The sequence below is a fragment of the Trachypithecus francoisi genome, unplaced genomic scaffold, assembly GCF_009764315.1.
Source record: "Trachypithecus francoisi isolate TF-2019V2 unplaced genomic scaffold, Tfra_2.0 Lachesis_group3, whole genome shotgun sequence".
Taxonomy (NCBI): domain Eukaryota; kingdom Metazoa; phylum Chordata; class Mammalia; order Primates; family Cercopithecidae; genus Trachypithecus; species Trachypithecus francoisi.
In genome coordinates this window covers 69,959,655-69,982,209 of record NW_022681468.1, presented here as the reverse complement: position 1 = coordinate 69,982,209, position 22,555 = coordinate 69,959,655, and the positions used below count along the sequence as shown (strand labels likewise).

The window sequence follows — 22,555 nt, the reverse complement described above, 5'->3', positions numbered from 1 at the left end:
TCTTTTATCGATATTTCACAATTTTTCCATTCTAAAGAAGCCAGGAAAAATTATTACGATGTTCTGTGTTTAGGAATTCCTTCCCAAACTCAGCCCTCACATCTTGCATATTAGAAAACTTAACCAATATTTCAGCCTATTTTTTTTTCCCTAAAACTTTGTTACCATATATGAGTATCTAAAACTTCTATGCAAGCTTAAGAGGGAAACAGCTTTAAAAAAAAAAAGTAACCGGATTTTTTCTACCAATATTGTAGTATTGGAGAATTTAAATTTAAACAATGTTTTAAAAGTCTTAAGCTTTAAATACAGTTCTTTCATGGCACATAACAATACAAATTACATAAAATCAAAGAAGAAAATAACACTGACATGGAATCAACTTCATGCTAAATTCAGATCAAGAGGGATATATTATGTCAATACAAATGGCACCTGAATTAAGCATAATTGACTCTAACAAGCCTTACATTAGTTGAACAAATACAATACAGCTGAACTTTACTGAGAAAAAGACTAAATAATAACTAAACTATACATAGTATTTTCCATAAGCCAGGTGTTTTTGTAAACATCTGACGTATCATTCATTTAATCCTCACAACAACCCCATGAAGTAGGTGCTACGCCTATTTTATAAATGAAGAAACTGTTCAAGTGACTTACCCAAAGTTACACAGCTACAAAGTGAGGAGCTGTGGTGTAAAAGTAAGGCAGAAATTAATCTTTACTCTTAATCTGTTGAATAATACATCATATATGTTTTGTACTCATGAAATAATTTATTAATTTTTAAATAAAACTTGGTAAAAATTAATTGCATTATTAAGAAACCATAAAGCCAGGCTTTGGTTAGTTATATGTCAATATAAACAAAATGAATTTTAAAAAACCCATAGAGCAGCATAGTGATTTATCTCTATAAAGCTAAGAATGTTAGAAATAAAAATCTAACTAAAACAAATGTTAGTAAATTATACAGAAGGAAACAACAAAAAAAACTTTGTATTGAATTGTTAAAAATCATGGTGGCATCAGGTTTAAATAAAAATGCCCTCAAAACAATTTAATTATGCTGCTTATATTTTAACTTAAAAATGAAAGCTTTTAAATAAAATTTTATATATTTTTTCTCTTTCTTTTCTTTTTCTTAAGGGAAACTGACTGTGTTCTCTTACTCTCCTGGAGGAAGAGAAGAATGATCACTCAAGGCAAATGGCAGTTGCAGCAAAGCAACACCAAAGGTCCGTTTCACGCTAAGAGAACACTGCACACACTCTTCCCGTATTCCAGTGCTCACATGTTCAGAGAAACTCCTCTAGTAACACACCTTAGAAACTATGCTTGAAAGTATAGTCTTTTCAGTTAAATGTTAATCTAAAGCATTAGAAACCATTTAATGAGTGAAACAATAAAAATGTTGTTTTCAAGTGATTTACAAAAACTGCTTTTGAACATTGAGAAAATGCTTCCTGTATAGCCTATAAAGTTACAGAAATGTCAAGTTTTATCTCTGGGTTTCCTTAATACTGTTTAACATTAAAGTGTGTCAATTATTTCCAGATTTAAAAACCGGTTTTTTCCCGGAAACATTTTGTTCAAAAAGTTTCCTTTGTTAGTTTGAAAGGAAAGCTGTACATTAAAGTGTACTACCAGCTTATAAAACGTTAAGAAAAAAGTACTCCTTTCCTCTAGATTTAAGTTTCTTGAGGATTTTGGTTTTGTTCATTGCAATATCTCTATTGCTTGAAAGAGGACCTGTCATATAGTATGGGCTTAATAAATATTGGTAGAAGAAAAGCTTGCCTTAAAAAAAAAAAAAAAAAAGTGGCTGCTTATTGGTAAAAAGCAAGTTAGTTACTCGCAAAAAAAACCTCTTCAGTTAAAATACTACCATATCACTAGAAAATTTTAATAATTTCTGAAATGATGCATAGAATCAAGTGCCAAAATCCCCTTTATTAAATTATTTTACTGATTAAGCACGAATGCTAGCTATCAGTAATATTTTTATGGTTCCTGAATTCGTAATATCATTTAAACTAGTTTACATAGAAATTGATGCCATTTTGAAACTCAGTTTTTTTTCTGCTAATTATCTACGTTTTTGTCTATTTGGGCAACAACGGCAATGTACTTCAAGGTAAGTAAAAACTATAGAGCAAAACAAACAAACTATAGAGCATCTATTTTCAAATATTATTAAAGGAGGTTATTAAAGTTCTATCTTTTTAAGATTAGATGTTCAATTTGTAGGTAATTCAAAGCAGTTTTTACATTATTGTAATCACATGAAAAGACTTAAAAGCAACAAATCAAGCTCAATAGTTTTCATTTAAACCACTAAAATTTAGCCCAGTCAACTATCTTCTCTTTTATTCTAATATTGTTTTCCTGATTTTAAAATTCTTAACATAAACTACCAATACATTTTTTATGTTAAGAAAAGTATAGTGTTTTGCTAATGAGTATGCTATATAATGTCATGTTTAAGTTAGCTTCACATTTTTCCTGAGATGTTCTTTTTTAAAAATTAATGTAGGCCGGGTGCAGTGGCTCACAATTGTAATTCCAGCACTTTGGGAGGCCGAGGTGGGCGGATCACCTAAGGTCAAGAGTTCAAGATCAGCCTGGCCAACATGGTGAAACCCCATCTCTACCAAAAATTTAAAAAAATTAGCTGGGTGTGGTGGCAGGCTTCTGTAGTCCCAGTTACTCAGGAGGCTGAGGCACAAGAATTGCTTGAGCCCAGGAAGCAGAGGCTGCAGTAAGCCAAGATCACACCGCTGCATTCCAGCCTGGGCAACAGAGCAAGACTCTGTCTCAAAAAAATTAACGTAAATTATTCCAGGAAAAAAAAAATTAATTTGCCAGGAGGCTGAGGTGGGAGGATTGCTGGAGCCCAGCAGTTCCAGACTGCAGTAAGCTAGGATGGCACCATAGCAATCAAGCATGGGCAACACAGTGAGACCCTATCTCTTAAAAAAAAAATCTAATTGGAATTATGCTACAATCAGCAGATTACAAGTGAAAAATTTGTAAAATATTAATATCCTATTATACATTGATGACAGGAAAAAATTCTTGATTGTATAAAGAAGGGCCTACTTTTTTGATGAGATGAAAAATTCTCCATAATGGGCAGAATTTAGGAAAAGAATAGGCCTGTGAGACATACTATTTTATTTTTGGTTGATAGTGACAAAACAGAAGTATAAGGAGCTCAATTCAAATAATAAAGCTTTGTTAATAAAAAGAGATCAGTCCCCAACGTTAGCAGTCTACATACTACAGCCCAGATAGACCAGAGTCCAATAGCAACAAAAATGACAAATAAGTTTTGGGAACTGGTTGAAAGAAATTGGGTCTGTAAGCTTAATTTCAGGATGAGAAACTCATAGTACTGGATTAGAAAATAATAAGAAACATTTGTGGGAGTATACATAAAGCTGCCTACCATGTTTATATTCTTTTATATCCCTTTCTTCACTAAAGTGTTACTTCTGGCAGTAAAAGTAATTTGCTTAAGAATAATGATTCAGATTTCTGGCTTCTCTCTTAACCATTTATCAAGAAAATAATGACTGTCAGGCTGGGTTACCAAACGTGTACAATCTAGCACAGTAATTATCAAATAAGTGATTATCAAAGGCCAATGAGAGAAAGGCCAAGGAGTGAACTTGCCCAGACACCAGAATAAATTATATCAGATGTTTGTGGAAGCCAATATATTGTATCAAATTTGATACATATTTTTCAAGCTGTTATAGATGAGTCTGATGTTAAGAAACAGTGCATTGACACAGTGCCCTCAAACTGGTCCCCAGAACTTAAGAAAAACTCTTTAAGTGCTGGGTGTGGTGGTTCATGCCTGTAATCCCAGCCTTTTGGGAGGTCAGTGTGGGGAGAATCGCTTGAGCCCAGGAATTTGAGACCAGCCTGGGCAACTTTATGTTCAGAAATTCCCTGGGTTACGACCCTGTCTCTATAAAAAAATTAAAAAATTAGCTGGATGTGGTGGCATGTGCCTATGATCCCAGCTACATGGGAGGCTGAGGCAGGGAAGTCAAGGCTGCAGTGAGTCATGTTCGCACCACTGCACTCCAGCCTAAGCAACAGAGCAAATTAAAAAAAAAAAAAAAATTTTAACTCTTCAAGAATACTCAACTATTCAGCTATGCTAGTCTATAGCTGTATGTAAAGCTCTATCATACAGCATCATACTTACAACAATGCAGGTAGTATGGACAGTTACAACAAGAACACTGGAGGAGGAAAAAAGGGCTGGGAACCAAGTAGGCTACTTAATACTTAAAAAACTCATAGTCCTTTCTCATAGATTTAGTACATTAAAAAAAAAAAAAAAAGGATTTAAAAGGACTTTCCTTTTACCTCCTGTTATCCGAAAGTATCAGAAAAATATTTTTCTGACAAATTCTACTTCTAACCGTAAGCTAGAAGTAGATTGTCTACGAGTCGTTTCATTGAGGTTTTTTTTGGTGAAGTACTTGAAGAAACCTCGATTCCTGAATTCAGAGATACACTCAGGAAATATTTTATGAGTTCATTTAAGCTAATTCACATGAGGGAGAGCTACAAAAGCATGAAAAGCCGTTTACTTTTTCCCCTTCATACAGTTCATTTTCTTATTAATTCTCTGTACCTTAAACTATTCTAAAGTAAAATTTTCTCAAACCTTGGAAGAAACATCAGCAATTAAAAAGTATGACTGGTTGATGATCTAAGATTCTGGTGATTTTTGTTTTTTAATTTAGCACTATTTTTACAAATCTCTATTCTTATAACCCCTACATTTTCTCTTATCTCTTCCTCTCTTCTTCGCTCTACACCTAACACCTGAAGAAGCAAACTCCAAGCCTTTAATTTGCCTCCAAGAATCGCAGAGGCAAAGACCAATCCAATAATTTAGATTTCTACAATGTAAACTGGTGTAAGATTAATCCTGTTTAATTTTCATATTGGTTCTCTCTGGAACCTTAACGGCACAGGATATCAATATCACAGGATATCAGTAACACAGGGTTTCACCACGTTAGCCAGGATGGTCTTGATCTCCCGACCTCGTGATTCGTCCGCCTCGGCCTCCTAAAATGATGGTTACAGGTGTGAGCCACCACGCCAGACCAACAGTTTTGTTTTTTTAACAGGTTTTCTAAGGGTCTTTAATACGTTGATTTGCACTATGAATCTTTAATCTTTTCCTCTATACACTGATTTGCATCTCCTGGAAAGTATGCTAAATTTACATCAGCTTGAAAAATCTTGACTTCATTCACAAGTCAGTTATCAGGAAAGGAGGGATTTTGCTGCTATTTTAAAGTGGCAGGTTCCTTCCCTCTTTCAAATTCTAAGAGAAAAAATGATTTTTAATTCAAAACTAACTGTAATTAAGTTTTTATATTTTAAATGTACACAAGCATAAAAAACTGGCAGTAAAAGCATCTGAAGTTGTCAATAAATTATCACTGGTTTTGGAGGATTATGTATATTTTTCGTATGCTTTTCCTTGTAATCCATGTTTTCTAAAATGAACATTATTTTGATAATCAGATATAAAGTTTGTTTTGTTTTAGTGACTGATGTCTCAACACCATCTAAATCTTTAAATTTATCATAGAAAGCATATTACCCCAGATGGGGAAAAGGAATACAACAAATAAAACTGCCATTTAGAAAATTCCTTTCAAACAGTGTTCATAAATGTTTAAATCATAAAAGCATAAAAAAGGTAAACTTTCTGAATTATGTATTTACAGCAAAGCAAGAATTCTGAAATAAGAACTTCTCATCCTGGGTATGGCACCACTCTAAAATATTTTGAAAGGAACAACCTTATCTTTGTTTTAGCTATTCAAAAATGTTTTAGCACTTAACATGAATATTTGCCAAAATATTAAGTTGCAGATGAGAAATTCTGTAAATCCTTTTAGGTATGGAGAAAAAAATAAATCTTTTGACAGTTTTTTAAGACAGCAGCAGAATGTCTAATCCAATCAAACTTTTAAGAATTAGTGGCCGAGAGAATTCAAATTCTGTACTTAACATAAATAAATGAATAGAATAAAATAATAATGGAAGTGGCCAAAGCTCATTTTAATTTTTCTAAACATGTCAAGAATGGTTTGCATTAAATGTTCTAAGTATGTCTTTTATAAAAGCTAGGAGCAAAAAATGTATCTAAGAGAAGTTTACAAAAAAACCCAGAGTTTCTTTTAGCTGTATCTAATTCAGTTTTAAGAACAGAAACATTGTTTGCCATCTTAAGTAACTAGATTATACTTTGATGTAAGCAGCCAAAATCTGTGCTACTTACATAAGGAGGTACAGTGCTTAAATGGAGAACTAAAGAGACAAAAATATTCTAATTCTTTATTTGTAGCTAAGCATCATATGTAACAAAATTGTGTGCCATTTTCTACCATCTATTAAAATTTATATTATCACATCTATATAGTTTTAAATCTTACTAATTTTCTGCACTGGTAGCTTAAAATATTCAGGTTGCTTAATTTTACTGGTGTGAAATACATCCATTCATCATCCATCAATACTTACTGGATATTAAGGTTCGAGTTGAGGCCAATTTTTCTATTATTGTCATCGATTAAACTGAAAAATCAACTCCAATTTCATTAAAATTAATTATATTATGGTTCCAAAGTTAACAAAACATGTAGGTTTCTTTGAGTTAGCACAATTTGCACGTTGTATGATTTTATTTATGCCAAAAAAAATTTTTTTTAAACAAAACTGATCTATGGTGATGAACAGCAAAAAGTTGTTATAATTGTATGGAGGGGAAGAGTGCGTGGTGACTGACTCAAAAAAGTCACTGGGAAACTTTCTGAGGTAGTGGAAATGTTCTATAATTTGTTTGTAGTGATGGTTAACAAGGGTGTGTACAATTTTCAAAACTCATTAAAGGAGTCTATGGAGCTATGCATTTTATTACATGTTAATTAAAGTTTAATAAAAGAGCAGACCATCCCAGTACTGGAGACCAAGGACCTGAGGCAGAACTGGAAAGCTAAGCAGGTTTTGAAGCTCCTTGGAAGTCAGGGCTTCACTGAATGGTTTAAAAATGAGTGAGTCCTTAGAATTCTATATATGATTACATGTAACATAAATACAAAGATTTATTCCAAAGCAACTTTTAGATTATATACTTTTCCCAAATACTGAATGCCCTTACTTAGTTCCATTCCTATAGACAATGCAGAATGAATTATTCAAGATTTACCATATTGTCAGTCAAAACAATGGGAAATTAAAAGTCAGTGCTCTGATTATCTTTCTAAGTCATCTTTTATAAGACATCTATGATATAAATATATACTACTACTTCTTTTAACCACCTGAGAGGAAGAAAAAAACATGAGCAAAAAAAAAATGGCCATTTACAACCAAAAATACTGGACATTGGCACAGCACTAAACTTAGCACTTCCAGAATGAACTGCAAGGACAGCATTAGAGTTCAAATAACTCAAAATGTTGATTTCTCAATCATTTTCCCAGTTTCCCACACCTCCCCCAAAGAAATTAACTTTAAAGAGTTTATTTGATTAAGCAAAATTTGAAAGCAGAGGATTAAAAAGTGAAAAGGGTGGTGCAGAAATTAGCAGAGGTGGCACTACCTGAAAGCTCATCAGAAAGGGGAGTGAGAACAATATCAGGCAAGAAGGGTTTGGAAGTATGGATCAGAACAGGAGCACTTTTAGCACTGCGTATATAGGCCGATGGCAGAGCACATTCACCAATGGATCGGCTTCTCATGGCTTTAAAAAAGGAAAAGAAAGAAGTGGGGAAGGAAAAAAGAAGAGTGACTATAATGAAAGGCTCGTGTCACAGAAAAAGCAGCAACAGAGAAAACTAAAAGGTACAAAGGAAGGAAATTATAAATTAAAACATTTCAGCACGGCAAATACTGGCAAGCTGTAAGAAAAGAAATCAGAGAACACACACAACATTTTGAATATAATTTTTTTATATAAAGCAGGAAAATGCTATTATTAGCAGTTACAATGGAATAGCATTAAACAACAGCAGACACCTTAATTAGCATTATGTTCTCAAAACCAAGGGTTGAGAAATTCACTGAATGGAAACATTGAAAATAACTCAATATTAATAATTCAAAGAAACTCGGAACAATATTTGGGCATATCTCTAGGCAATCCTGAGCCATTCTTCTTAATAAGGCTGAATTATAAGAACAAATCATTCCTACTTTCATACTCTTTAACAAAGTTTTCTAAATCACTCAATGGTCTTTCTTAGAAAGTTTTAGGTAATTCATAGTCAAAAGGATTTAATCTCATGGCTAGTATGTGTTTCTGGTAAAAGAATGCTAATCAAATCAGTATCTTTTATAATAAAGTATAAGTAAAATTAAAATTTTTACATAGAAACATTTATAGAAAACACAATTTGCACAGCATGAAAAATTTGGTTCTTGATACAAATAGATAATTTTGTGCTTATTCAAATCATAAACATAAAAACAAAATTGTTTTCAAAGATAGCTTTAAACTGGATTACTTTTTAAAAATTGCATTTGTAATTGTATTTGATAATTTCTTAGGAGAGTCCCTAGTTCACAAAAATTAAAGATAAATTATAGTTCACTTAGAAATAAATAATCAAGTTTATACTTCCCAGAGATTTTTTAAAAAAACATTTATTTCAAGGATTCTTGATTAAGTTATAGTTATTGTTACACATGAATCAAGGACTTGAAAGAAACAATATTGAATAATATCCAGTGTAATAGCAATGGTGGTAAAATAAATAGTTTGAATATTGACATCAATTCAAATTCCTGAGTTTCCCTGATTACTGGACAGACTTGGTTCCCTGAAGTTTAAATTCCTTAGATTATCACACAACTCACACAAGGCCTTTACGACTTGCCTACAATCTACCACTCAGTAAGACTTTATTTTCTTTTACTGTCCTCCCATGCTGCCATCACTCAGAATTTTATAATGTTCCTTAAAATTTTCATTCTCTTTCACCATCACATCATGTCTTTGTATGTTGCTAACGTCCTTGGTGTCTCTTTCTTCCTGACATACTCCTTCATACTTGAAGTATCATTTCATCTGAGAAGCTTTTTTCTCTTTTTCTTTTTTTGAGACAGCCTTACTCTGCTGTCTAGGCAGGAGTGGCATCATCAGAGCTTGCTGCAACCCTGAACTCGTCGGCTCAAGCCAATTCTCCCATCTTAGCCTCCAGAGTAGCTGGGACCACAGGCATGTGTCACCATGCTTGGCCTTTTTTTTTCCCCCCTCTATTTGTAGTGGAAACAAGGTCTCGCTATATTATCCAGGCTGGTGTCGAACTCCTGTGCTCAAGCGACCCTCTCACACTGGTCTCCCAAAGTACTGGGATTACATGAATAAGCCACCATGCCCAGTCCCTGAGAGGCTTTTCTAATTCTCCCAAACAATTATTTACTTTACTGGCAACACAGCAATAAACAAAAACAAATAAGAATTCCCACTTTTGTAAAGCTTACAATCTATTTCTAGTGGACTGTATGTTTTTAGGTCAGCCTACCCAACTTTTCGAATGCAAGAACCATATCTTCCGATCTTTGAATCCCTACTCCCTACCACATATAAGTGCAATAATTTTTTACTTTTACTTAATATCTATATTTGAGTAGGAGTCCAGCTTAACCATTTGAAAAACAATTTCAGGCTGTGAAGATATGGAGGAGAAAGTAAAAACAAACATTAACCAAAAACTAAATGCATTTCATAGTTTATAACTGGAAAAAGATAATCACAGATTAAAAAAATGTATGAATGCCGATAAAATTAAGGATTCTTTAAGAACAATCTGTACGTAAAAAATACAGAAGCGTGGAATATGCTAAGATAATGGCAACAATTTGTCTTTAGTGTATGGCTTACCATGTTATCTATTAAAGATCAAGTGTATTTTAAAAACAACCCGTATACAAAATGTCAGAATCTCACCCTATTCCAGTTTTCCTGCTAGCTTCTTTCCTTCTTGAGAAAGTCACCAACAATTTTATAATCTAATTTGAAACAAAAGTTACGTTGACTCCAACATAATCACTCATTAAAACGGGTCAAAGACACAAATACATATGCAAATCTTAAAGTGTTACACAGAGGGTAAAATATTATCTATAGTTGTAATCACATTTTACATATATATGTATATATATATATATTTTTTCTTTTTTAGACGGAGTCTCACTCTGTCACCCAGGCTGGAGTGCAGTGGTGCGATCTCGGCTCACTGCAAGCTCCGCCTCCCAGGTTCACGCCATTCTCCTGCCTTAGCCTCCCCAGTAGCTGGGACTACAGGTGCCCACCACCACGACTGGCTAATTTTTCTATTTTTAGTAGAGATGGGGTTTCACCGTGTTAGCCAGAATTTTAAAATACATTTTTTAAAAACTTGAATTGAATTTTTGATTCCACAGATAAATTACAAGTTTTTCTTTTTTCCCCTAGGGACAATTTCTGGGAAATAAAAACTCCTTTTTTCCTTTCTTTCCCAACACAAACTTGAAAGAAGAGCTTGGGCATTTGCCTTGGAACTTTTTCCATATTAATAGTGAAATACATCTGTGTTGTGATTCTGAATGAATTCTTTAAAAATGTTACCCTTCGGCTGGTGTGGTAGCTCACACCTGTAATTCCAGCACTTTGGGAGGCCAAGGCAGGAGGATGGCTTGAGTCCAAGAGTTCGAGACTTGCTTGGGCAACTGAGGGAGACCCCATCTCTACAAAAAACAAAAACTAAAACATTAGCTGGGTGTGGTGGTGTGTCCCTGTGGTCCCAGCTACTCTGAGGACTTGAGGTGGGAGGATCACTTGAGCCCAGGAGGTCAAGGCTACAATGAGCTGTGTTTGTGCCACTGTACTCCAGCCTGGGCAACAGAGTAAGACTCTGACTCAAAAACAAATTTTAAAACCCTAAAAAATGGAGCAAAAATGGTCACCTCCTTTTGTTGTTGTTTTAACTAAACTCTGAGTCTTTAGGCATACTTAGAAGTCTATCAATGGCTTCACAGCTATGTGACCCTCACTACAGAAAATCATTTACAATGAATTAGTTATTGAGATCTTTTGGGATTTACTAACCTAAACAGTTACTGACATTCCTATTAGCACATACATTCCTAAGACACATACATCAGTGATCATAAATCTATAATATGCTTAATGGGCAGTATGAAAAACATAACATCAAAAAGTAAAAACAGATTTTCAAATTATGAGCATGACAATTTTTGAAGGCTTCCTATCTTTTCCCTTCTCAAAAAAAAAAAAAAATGCATTCCCATAAATTCACCTTGGACCATACAGACTATATAAAAAACTGTAAATTGTACTCTAGAGTTTCCGTATAGCAGAAGAAATTCATGGACAGCAAATGTGATGGATCACTAACAGCATACAAATACAAAAAATAAACATGAGGAAGGCAACTCCGGAATTTTCTCATTTCCAAAGTATTATATACATTTTCTTCCCTATTTATTAAAATTCACATTATGTATCCATTCCTATCCATTGGCAGAAATACCTATTGAAGTTCCCAAATGTAGGCCTATTATCATAATACACATAATTGAAAAGCAAAATCTGAAAACAAAATAGTGATACATATGCTCCAAAAGTTGAACACCAGGTCCTATATCATAAATGCAAGCAAGTTACATTGCATATGAGTATGTTCAAAAATGATTCTTAAATTCATTGCAATCTCTCTTAATATTTGTTAGCATAAGCAAAACCAGAGACATACTCTCCACATTTTTACATTTTAAACTTAACTATTAATAACAAAATTTATCTTAATAAAGCCATCTTGAGTATTCTGAGATAAAAGGATTACATCATGCTTAATATTTTTTAAATGTAGGTAAGTTGCCTTTATGTTTATTAAGTGAAAAATAATGAATAAATTATCTTAGAATTTCAAAGAAAAAACAAAAAAATTCTCTTACAATTTCTATCTGAAAATTCTAGAAAGCAACCAGTAAAATAAGTCTTTGAAACGTTACGTGACAAAACTGCTACTCTGCAAATTTCAACATAGACTATACTAGTGCCTTCATGAATTGTAAGGACATAAGGTGCTTACATCAGTTTAGATCACCAGTATAAAGAAAGCTGTTTAAGTTAGTCAGAAAAAGTTAAATATTCTATCACTCTATCAGGTAATTCAAAGTCATAGGAAAAAATACAGTTTTAACAAGAGAGCAATCAGGTTATTAAAGGAAACACTTCATAAAAGAGAAATATAAATCAATGTCAGAAATACAATTTGTTTCTCCCAATGCAAGTCAGAAAATAAATAAATGGAGAATGACACAAACTAAAAAATGAATTAAAAATTTTACAGAGGCCGAGCGCGGTGGCTCAAGCCTGTAATCCTAGCACTTTGGGAGGCCGAGATGGGCAGATCACGAGATCAGGAGATCGAGACCATCCTGGCTAACACGGTGAAACCCCGTCTCTACTAAAAAATACAAAAAACTAGCCGGGCGAGGTGGCGGGCGCCTGTAGTCCCAGCTACTTGGGAGGCTGAGGCAGGAGAATGGCATAAACCCGAGAGGCAGAGCTTGCAGTGAGCTGAGATCCGGCCACTGCACTCCAGCCTGGGCCACAGAGCAAGACTCCGTCTCAAAAAAAAAAAAAAAAATTTTTACAGATAAATCTGTGGTTATTTCAAATGTCTAAATTATTTTCTATTCCAAAAAATACATTTTTTTAAAAAGAATATACATTTTTCAAAAGTTTTAGGTTTAAAGATAAAAAATGAGTGGCAACTACAAAGAGTTTCCATACATCCCTTTCCCCCTCCCTACCAGTTTCCCCAATTATTAACATATTGTATTAGCATGGTACATTTGCTACAATTAACAAGCTCATATTGATACAGTATTGCTAAAGTCCATAGTTTACATTAGGGATCACTGTTTATGTAGTACCTTCTATGGGTTTTGAGAAAGTATAATGACACATATATAACATTACAGTATCATACAAAATAGTTTCACATCTTTATTCTCTGTGCTTGCTTCCACCTATTCATCCCTTCTAGCCCCACCCCGCTATTCCTAGTGCCTAGAAACCAGTCATCTTTTTACTGTTGACGAAAGTCTGCCTTTTCCACAATGTCATATAGTTGAAATCATACAGTATGTAGCCTTTTCAGATTAGCTTCTTTTACTCAGCAATACTCATTCAGTTTCTTCACTTTTTTTTTTTTTCATGGCCTGAAAGCTCATTTCTTTCTATCATGGAATAATATTCCATTTTATGGATGTACAACAGTTTGTCCATTTACCTATTGAAGAATATCTTGGACAATTACAACTAAAGCTGCTATAAATATTTATGTGCAGATATTTGTGTGGACATGTTTTCAACTTATATAGGTAAATACAAAGAGTGCTATGGTTGGATCCTACAGTAAGACTATGTTTAGGTTTGAAAGAAACTACCTGTCTCCCAGTGTGATGATATAATTTTGTATTTCCACCACCAATGAGAGTTCCCATTGCTACACTTCCCTGCCAGCATTTGGTGTTGTCAGTGTTTTGGATTTTAGCCATTCTTTTAGGTGTGTGGTGGTTTCTTGTCTTAATTTGCAATACTCTAATGACATGCGACGTTGAGCATCTTTTCCTATGTTTACTTGCCATCTCTATATCTTCTTTGGTGAGGTGTTTGTTCACATCTTTTGCCCATTTTTCAAGTTGTTCTCTTCCTGTTGAATATTAAGAGTTCTTTGTATATTTTAGAATCAGTCCTTCATCAGCCATGTGTTTTGCAGATTTTCTCCCAATCTGTGACTTGTCATTTCATTCCCTTAACAATGTTTCTCACAAAGCAGAAGTTTTAAATTTAATAAAGTCCAACTTAGCAATTTTTTCTTTCATGAATTTTATTGTTGGTGTTGTATCATAAAACTCATTGCCAAACCCAAGGTGTCCTAGACTTTCTCCTATGTTGTTTTCTAGGTGTTTTATACTTTTGCACATTACATTTAGGTCTATGATCTGTTTGAGTTAAGTTTTGTGAAAGATGTAAGGTCTGTGTATAGATCCACCTTTTTTTGGCATGTGGATGTCCAATTGTTATAGCACCATGTTGAAAAGACCATCCTTTCTCCACTGAATTGCCTTTGCTCCTTTGTCAAAGATCAGTGGACTCTAGTTGTGTGGGTCTGTTTCTGGAATCTCTATTTTATTCCATCTATTTGTCTATTCTCTCACACATACCATACCTTCTTGATTACTATAGTAAATTTTGAAGTCAGGTTCTGGCCCTTCTCTCAATTCATTCTTTTCCTTCAATACTGTGTTGACTCTTCTGGCTCTTTTGGCTCTTTTGCCTTTCCTTTTTTTTTTTTTCTCCTGATACAAGATCTTGCTGTGTTACCCAGGCTAGAGAGTGCAGGGGCACAACCATGGCTCACTGCAGCCTTGACCTCCTGAACTCAAGCACTCCTCCCATCTCAGGCTCCCAAGTAGCTGGGACTACAGGCACATGACACCACATCCAGCTAGTTTTTGTATTTTTTGTAGAGACAGGTTTTGCCATGTTGCTCATGCTCTGCCTTTCTATATAAATTTTAGATTCTTTCTGTCAATATCCACAAAATAACTTGTTAAGAACACAATCAACTGAGATTATGTTGAATCTACAGATTAAGTAGGGAAGAAATGACATCTTGCCAATAGTGAGTTTTTCTATCCATGTACATGAACTAGACCTCTCAATTTATTTAGATATTCTTTGATTTCTTTCATCAAAGTTTCATAGTTTTCCTCATATAGATCTTGTAAATATTTTGCTAGATTTATACCTAATTGTTTTGGAGACTTTTGGTGCTAGTATAAATGGTACTGTGCTTTTAGTTTCAAATTCCAGTTGTTTATTGCTGGTATGGCAGGAGCACTTGACTTTTATATATTAATCTGGCATCCTATAACCTTGCTATAATGGCTTGTTTCAGGAGGTTGTCACCTTGAAATTTCCACATAATCATGTCATCTACAAAGATAGCTTTATTTATTTCTTCCCAATCTGTAGACCTTTTATTTCCTTTTCTTGTCTTACAGGAATAGTGAGATATCCTTGTCTTGTGGATCTTAGCAGAAAAAAAACTAGTTTCTCACCATTAAGTATGATGCTAGAGGTAGGTTGTCCTGTGTTTTTATTTTTTAACAGATTTATCAAGTTGAGGAAGTTCCCCCTTTTCCTACTTTGCTGAGAATTTTGTTTCATTTTGTTTTGTTTTTGAGACGGAGTCTGGCTCTGTTGCCCAGCCTGGAGTGTAGTGGCACGATCTTGGCTCACTGCAAGCTCCACCTCGTGGGTTCATGCCATTCTCCTGCCTCAGCTTCCCGAGTAGCTGGGACTATAGGCACCTGCCACTATGCCCAGCTAATTTTTTTGTATTTTTAGTAGAGACAGGGCTTCACCATGTTAACCAGGATGCTCTCGATCTCCTGACCTCGTGATCTGCCCACCTCGGCCTCCCAAAGTGCTGGGATTACAGGCGTGAGCCACTGCGCCCAGCCAAGAGTTTTTATCCTAAATCAGTGTTGGATTTTGCCAAATGCTTTTCTGCATCTATGAATGTGATCATATGGCTTTTCTTCTTTAGCCTGCTGATGAGATGAATTGCATTAGGGTAATGCAGTACTCCTCAAAATAATTAGGAAGTATTCCTTCCGCTTCTATTTTTTGAGAGAAATTGTGGAGAATTATTTCTTTCTTAAATGTTCAGTAGAATTCACCATCTGGGCCTGGTGCTTTCTAATTTGGAAGGTTGTTAGTTATTGATTCAATTTCATTAATACATATCAGGCTGTTCAGATTATCTAGTTCTTCTTGTATGAGTTTTGGTAGATTGTACCTTTCAAGTAATCGGCTATTTCTTTTAGGTTATCAAATTTAATTCTTTTATCAGTAAATAAAAGGATCATAAAAACAGATACATAGACAAATGGAGCAGAACAGAGAACCCAGAAACAAATCTACACTTCTGCAGTCAACTCATTTTCAATAAAAATGCCAAGAACATACACTGGAAAAAGGACAATATCTTCAATAAATGGTGCTGGGATAACTGGATATCCATACGCAGAAGAATGAAACTTGATCCCTATCTTTCTCCATATGCAGAAATCAAATCAAAATGGATTAAAGACTTAAATCTAAGATCTCAAACTATGACACTGAAAGAAAACTTTGGGGAAACTCTCCAGGACAACGAAGTGGGCAAAGACTTCTTAAATAATATCCACAGGCCACTAAACCAAAAATGGACAAATGAGATGAGATCATGTTAAAAACTTTCTGCACAGCAAAGTAAATGGTCAACAAAGTGAAGAGACGACCCACAGAATGGGAAAAAACACTTGCAAAGTATGCATCTGACAAGGGATTAATAACTAGAATACACAAGGGGCTCAAACAACTCTACAGGAAAAAATTTAATAATTCAATTATAAATGGACAAAAGATCTGATACACATTTCTCAAGAGAAGACATACAAATGACAAACAGGTATATGAAAAGGTGCTCTACATAACTGATAATCAGAGAAATGCAAATCAAAACTACAATGAGATATCTCACCCCAGTCAAAATGGCTTTTATCCAAAAGACAGGCAATAACAAATGCTGGCCAGGATGTGAAGAAAAGGGAACCCTCACATACTGTTGGTAAGAATGTAAGTTAGTACAACCACTATGGAGAACTATAGTTTGGAAATTTCTCAAAAAACTAGAAATAGAGCTACCAATCCAGCAATCCCACTCCTGGGTATAGAGCCAAAAGAAAGGAAATCAGTTTATCAAAGAGATATCTGCACTCCCATGTTTACTGCAACACTATTTACAATAGCCAAGATATGGAAGCAACCTAAGTATCCATCAACAGATGAATGGATAAAGGGTATGTGGTATATATACACAATAAAGTATTATTCAAACATAAAAAAGAATGAGATCCTGACATGAGGTCATTATGCTAAGTGAAATAAGCCAGGCACAGAAAGATAAACATCACATGTCCTCACTTATCTGTGGGAGCTAAAAATTAAAACAACTGAATTCATGGAGATAGAGAATAGAAGGATAGTTACTAGAGGCTTGGAAGTATAGTGGGGGAAAGGGTAAGTGCAGATGGTTAATGTGTACAAAAAAAAAAAGAATGAACAAGACCTAGTATTTGCTAGTACAACAAGGTGACCATAGCAAAAAATAATTTAATTGTAAATTTAAAAATAACTAAAAGAATATAATTGGATGGTTTGAAACACAAAGAATAAATGTCTGAGGTAACGAATATCCCATTTACACTGATGTGATGAGTACGCATTGCATGCCTGTATCAAAATATCTCATGTATCCCATAAATATATATACATACTGTATACCCACAAAAATTAAAAATAAAACAATAATAATAAAAGGATCACTGGTAATGGTTCTTCTTTCATTTCTGGTATTAATAATTAATATCTTATTTTTTTCTTATTTAACTTAGCTAGAGATTTATTGGTTTTGTTGATACTTTCTAAGAACCAACTTGCAGTTTTGTTGATTTTTCTCTAGTGATTTCCTGTTTTCAACTTCCCCGTTTTCTGCTCTAAGTTTTATTATTTCTTTTCCTCTACTTACTTTGGATTTGTTTTTTTCAAGTTTCCTATGGTGGAAGCTTAGATTACTGATTTTAGATCTTTCTTCTTTAGTAATATATACTTTCAATACTGTACATTTTCCTCTAAGCACAGCTTTCAGTGCCCACAAATTTTGATGTTATATTTTCATTTAGTTCAAAATATTCTACAATTTCTCTTGAAACATCTTCGAGCTGTGCATTATTTAGAAGTGTGTCGTTTAATCTCCAAGTATTTTAGAGTTTTCCAACTTTTTCCGTCATTGATTTATAGTTAAATCCATTGCAGTCAGAGGGTATATTTTGTATGATTTCTATTCCTTTTAGTTTATTAAGACATGTTTTATGACCCAGAATGTGGTCTTGGTGAATGTTTCGCATGAGTTTGAGAAGAATGAGTATAATCTCTGCTGGATTAAGCAATTTATAGATGTCATAATTGGACCAAGTTGACTGATAGTGCTATTCACTTCATTTATGTCCTCACTGATTTTCTGCCTGCTGGATCTCTCCATTACTGATAGAAAGATGTTAAATATCCAACCACAGTACCACTACTTTTTCTATTTCTCTGGGCAGATTTATCAGTTTTTGCCTCACGTATTTTGATACTCTGTTGTCAGTGAATACACATTAAGGATTAGTATGTCCTCTTGGAGAATTAATCATTTTTTATTTTGTTTTTTTTGAAATGGAGTCTTGCTCTGTTGATCAGGCTGGAGTGCAGTAGCATGATCTCAGCTCACTGCAACCTCTGCCTTCTGTGCTCAAGCAATTCTCCTGCCTCAGTCTCCCGAGTAGCTGGGACTACAGGCATGTGCCAATAAGCCCGGCTAAGTTTTTGTATTTTTAGTAGAGACAGGGTTCCACCACGTTGGCCAGGCTGGTCTCAAACTCCTGACCTCAGGTGAGCCACCCTCCTTGGCCTCCCAAAGTGCTGAGATTACAGGCGTGAGCCACCATGCCTGGCCAGAATTAATCATCTTTATGTAACACCTCTCTTTATTCTTGATAATTCTCCTTGTTCTAAAGTCAGCTTCGTCTGAAATTAACATAGTCATGTTATGCACTGCATAATGATGTTTCGGTCACCAACAGACCGCATGTATGATGGTGGTCCTTATGGATAATACTCTATTTTTACTGTAGATTTGATATTTATAATACTCTGTTTTAGCTGTAGAGATTATAATACTTTATTTTTACTGTACCATTTCTACGTTTAGATATGCTTAGATACACAAATATTTACCACTATATTATAATTGCCCACAATATTCGGTAAAGTTACATGGTGTACAGGTTTGCAGCCTAGAAGCAACAGGCTACACCATACAGCCTAGGTATGTAGTAGACTATGTCACCTAGGTTTCTGTAATACATTCTATGATGTTTGCACAATGAAGAAATCGCCTACTGATGCATGTCTCAGAATATATCCCCATTTGTTAAATAACACGACTGTACAACTAGTCTCACTTTCTTTTGATTAATGTTAGCATAGTATATCTTTTGTCATCCCTTCATTTTTAATCTGTCTAATCTATGTATGTTTATATTTTAAAGGGATTTCTTATAGTCAACATATACTTGAGGCTTGTTCTTTTATCCATTGAGACTGTCTTTGTTTTTTAATTGGTTTATTTAGACAGCTAATGTTTAAAGTGATTACTGCTATACTGTTAACACTGTACCACATTTGTTCCTGTTTTCTATTCAGTGCCTTTTTTTGTATTCCACTCTTTACTGTCTCCTCTGGTTCTGAGTATTTTATGATTCTATTTTTCTCCCCTCCTAGCACATGAACTATACTACATTTTTTAAAAACCTTTTTAGTGGTTGCCCCTGAGTTGGCAATATACATTTACAACTAATCCAACTCTTCTTTTTCTTTTTGAGACAGGGACTCATTCTGTCATCCAAGTGGGAGGGCGGTGGCATAATCTCAGCACACTGTGGCGTCAACCTCCTGGGCTCAAGTGATCCTCCTACCTCGGCCTCCTGAGTAGCTGGGACTACAGGTGCGAGCCACCACGCCTGACTAATTTTTTGATTTTTTTTTTTGTAGAGATAGACTTTCACCATGCTGCCTAGGCTGGTTTGAACTGGGCTCAAGCAACTCCAGCCACCTGGCCTCCCACCTGAACTCTAAACACCCTGGCCTCCCAAAGTGCTGTAATTACAGGCATAAGCCACTGTACCCCACCCAAGTCCTCTTTTTAAAACAATGCTGTGCCACTTTCCAGCTAGACATACTTAAAAGGATTCCCAATTCCTCCTTTTCATCCCTTAAAATACTGCTGTCAATCATTTCACCATCCACAAGCTATAATCACCTAATATTATGTTTTCGGTTTGTTAAAAAAATCATTAGCTGTTAGATTAATTAAAAATAAAAAAGATAGGTTGGGCTTGGTGGCTCATGCCTATAATCTAAGATTATAAAGTGCTAAGATTACAGGCGTGAGTCAATGCACCCAGCCTCTCCTTCACTTTTGAAGGACAAATAAGCTGGATCTAGAACTCCAGGTTGGTGAATTTTCTTCTCTCACTGCTTTAATAAATGAAATCTAGTAATGTGGAAAGTAGAGAGCAAAGGAGAAAGGAATAAAATGAGATTGGAAAAGTGGGCAGAGGCCTGATCATACAGGGCCTTATAAAAATCATGGTAAGATTTTCAATTTTATCCCAAGAGCAATAAAAGACCACTGAAAAATATAAGCAAAAAAGTGACATCAATTTGAAATTATTCTTAATACCATTATGACAATAAGGTAGAAAACGGATCTGGAGGTTGTGAAAAACTGATGCAGGGAAGTTAGGAAACTCGTGCAGCAATGTAGATGTAATGGTGTACTGGACCAAGATAGCAGCAGTGGAAATGTAAAGAAGTGAAGAAAGGTGACAGATACTTAGCTCAAGATATAATCATCAGGATATGATGATTCAGTCAGAGTTTGGGGATATAGGAGAGAGTCAGAAGAGTTGAAGCTTATTAACAGACTTCTAGCTTGAGAAACTCGGTTATTCTCTATCCCCACCGTTCGTCCTTCACCCCTGGTCCTGACTTTACATTAATAAAGCTACCCACTTCAGGTTCCACCAGTTTCTTCTTAAATTCACAGTACTCAACATTTCCAAATTAATCTCTAAAAACAGTTGTATCAGGTTACTCCCCTTCTCAACGACGAGGAGGAATCTAAAGTTTTTTGTGTTTACAGGATTATTCAGAAGTTATTTTTCAGCTTTTACGTGCAATACGCAAAAGGGAATAGTGAGAAATTATACCAGAAAAATCCATTAAAATGAATCAGATTGGTCCCAATACTATAGTAATACTAGAGCATATGGATATTAATTTGTCAGTCTCAGAAGGTCATGAACTTTTATTTTTTTAAGAGTCTTGCTCTGTCGCCCAGACTGGAGTGCAGTGGCGTGATCTTGGCTTACTGCAAGCTCCGCCTCCCAGGTTAACGCCATCCTCCTGCCCCAGCCTCCCGAGTAGTTGGGACTACAGGCACACACCGCCACGCCTGGCTAATTTTTGGTCATGAACTTTCTGAGAATAGGAAATAAACTGCACTTTGGACTAAAATTGATTTTGGCAACAAGTATATAAAATTGAAGTGAGCGGGCCAGGCGTGGTGGCCCACTCCTATAGTCCCAGCACTTTGGGAGGCCCAGGCGGGTGGACTGCTTGAGGCCAGGAGTTCGAAATCAGCCTGGCCAACATGGTGAAATCCAATCTCTACTAGAATACAACAATTAGCCAGGCATGGTGGCAGGTGCCTGTAATCCCAGCTACTTGGGAAGCTGAGGCAGGAGAATTGCTTGAACCCAGGAGTCAGAGGTTGCAGTGAGCTGAGATGGTGCCACTGCACTCTAGCATGGGTGACAGAGCAAGACTCTATCTCAAAATAAAAAAAAAAAAATTGATGAGAGCAGCCACTCTTCAAGTCTCTTGGATATATACCTGTGAATGGGATTGCTGGGTCATATAATTTTAACTTTAAAGGAACTGATTTCCAGAGTGTTTTTCAAAGTAGCTGTACCATTTTACATTCCCACTAGCAATATATAAGGATTCCAATTTCTCCACCTCCTCACCAACACTTAATATTCGTATTTTGATAAATAATAGTCATCCTAGTGGTGGGTGTAAAGTGGCATCTTATTGTGATTTTCATTTGCATTTCTCTGATAGCTAGTGTTTTTGAGCATGTGCTTATTGGCCATTTGTGTATCTTCTTTAGAGAAATGTCCATTCAAATCTTTTGTCCATTTTCAATTGGGTTGTCTTTTTACCCTATATTTTTAAAGTCTAAAGTTAATGCAGTAACACCAGCTCTCTACCTCACCCTGAACAAGGATTTGAGAATATTTATACTCTCACTAAACTCTTCCTGAACTATATATTATGAATGACCAGTATTTAAATTCTACCCTTCAATTCTAAAATTACTATATTCAGATAATATTTATTTAGATTTACCTACACATTTACCACTTTCTTTGATCGTTTACCCTTCTTACATCTCAGACTTTAAATGTGGGGTAATTTTCTTTCCTGACATATTCTTTTAGAAATTATATCATTAAGGTCAATCCAGTTGTCTTTGTTTTACCCTCCATTTTGAAAGTTTGGTCAGTACACAATTCTATAATGATAGTTATTTTTCCTCAGCACTCTGAAGATATTATCCTGCTGTTCTGTCTTCCATTGTCAGTGCTGAGAACACTGTTTTCAGCATAACTGTTTTTTTCTGAAAGATTATGTATTTTTTCTCTTTGCAGCCTTTATGCTCTTTTCTTTGTCTTTCCATTCTGCTATGTCACTGCAGTG

General features: G+C 35.0%; 1 protein-coding gene and 1 pseudogene across 17 annotated transcripts in view; both read right to left on the bottom strand.

The window, feature by feature from the left end:
- RALGAPA1 (Ral GTPase activating protein catalytic subunit alpha 1) overlaps positions 1 to 22,555 on the bottom strand; it is a 323,646-nt gene that overhangs the window by 197,165 nt on the left and 103,926 nt on the right. For 10 of the 17 annotated variants that reach the window (XR_004431673.1, XM_033188254.1, XM_033188250.1 and 7 more), the window contains exon 17: positions 7,658 to 7,798. The exons of the other annotated variants lie outside the window; for them this stretch is intronic. Coding sequence is in view for 9 of the 10 variants with exons in the window: in XM_033188254.1 (XP_033044145.1) it covers positions 7,658 to 7,798 (141 nt within the window). In the remaining variant the exon portion in view is untranslated. The remainder of the gene's footprint in view (positions 1 to 7,657; positions 7,799 to 22,555) is intronic. 17 annotated transcript variants of the gene reach the window in all.
- LOC117071952 lies at positions 1,158 to 1,360 on the bottom strand (annotated as a pseudogene).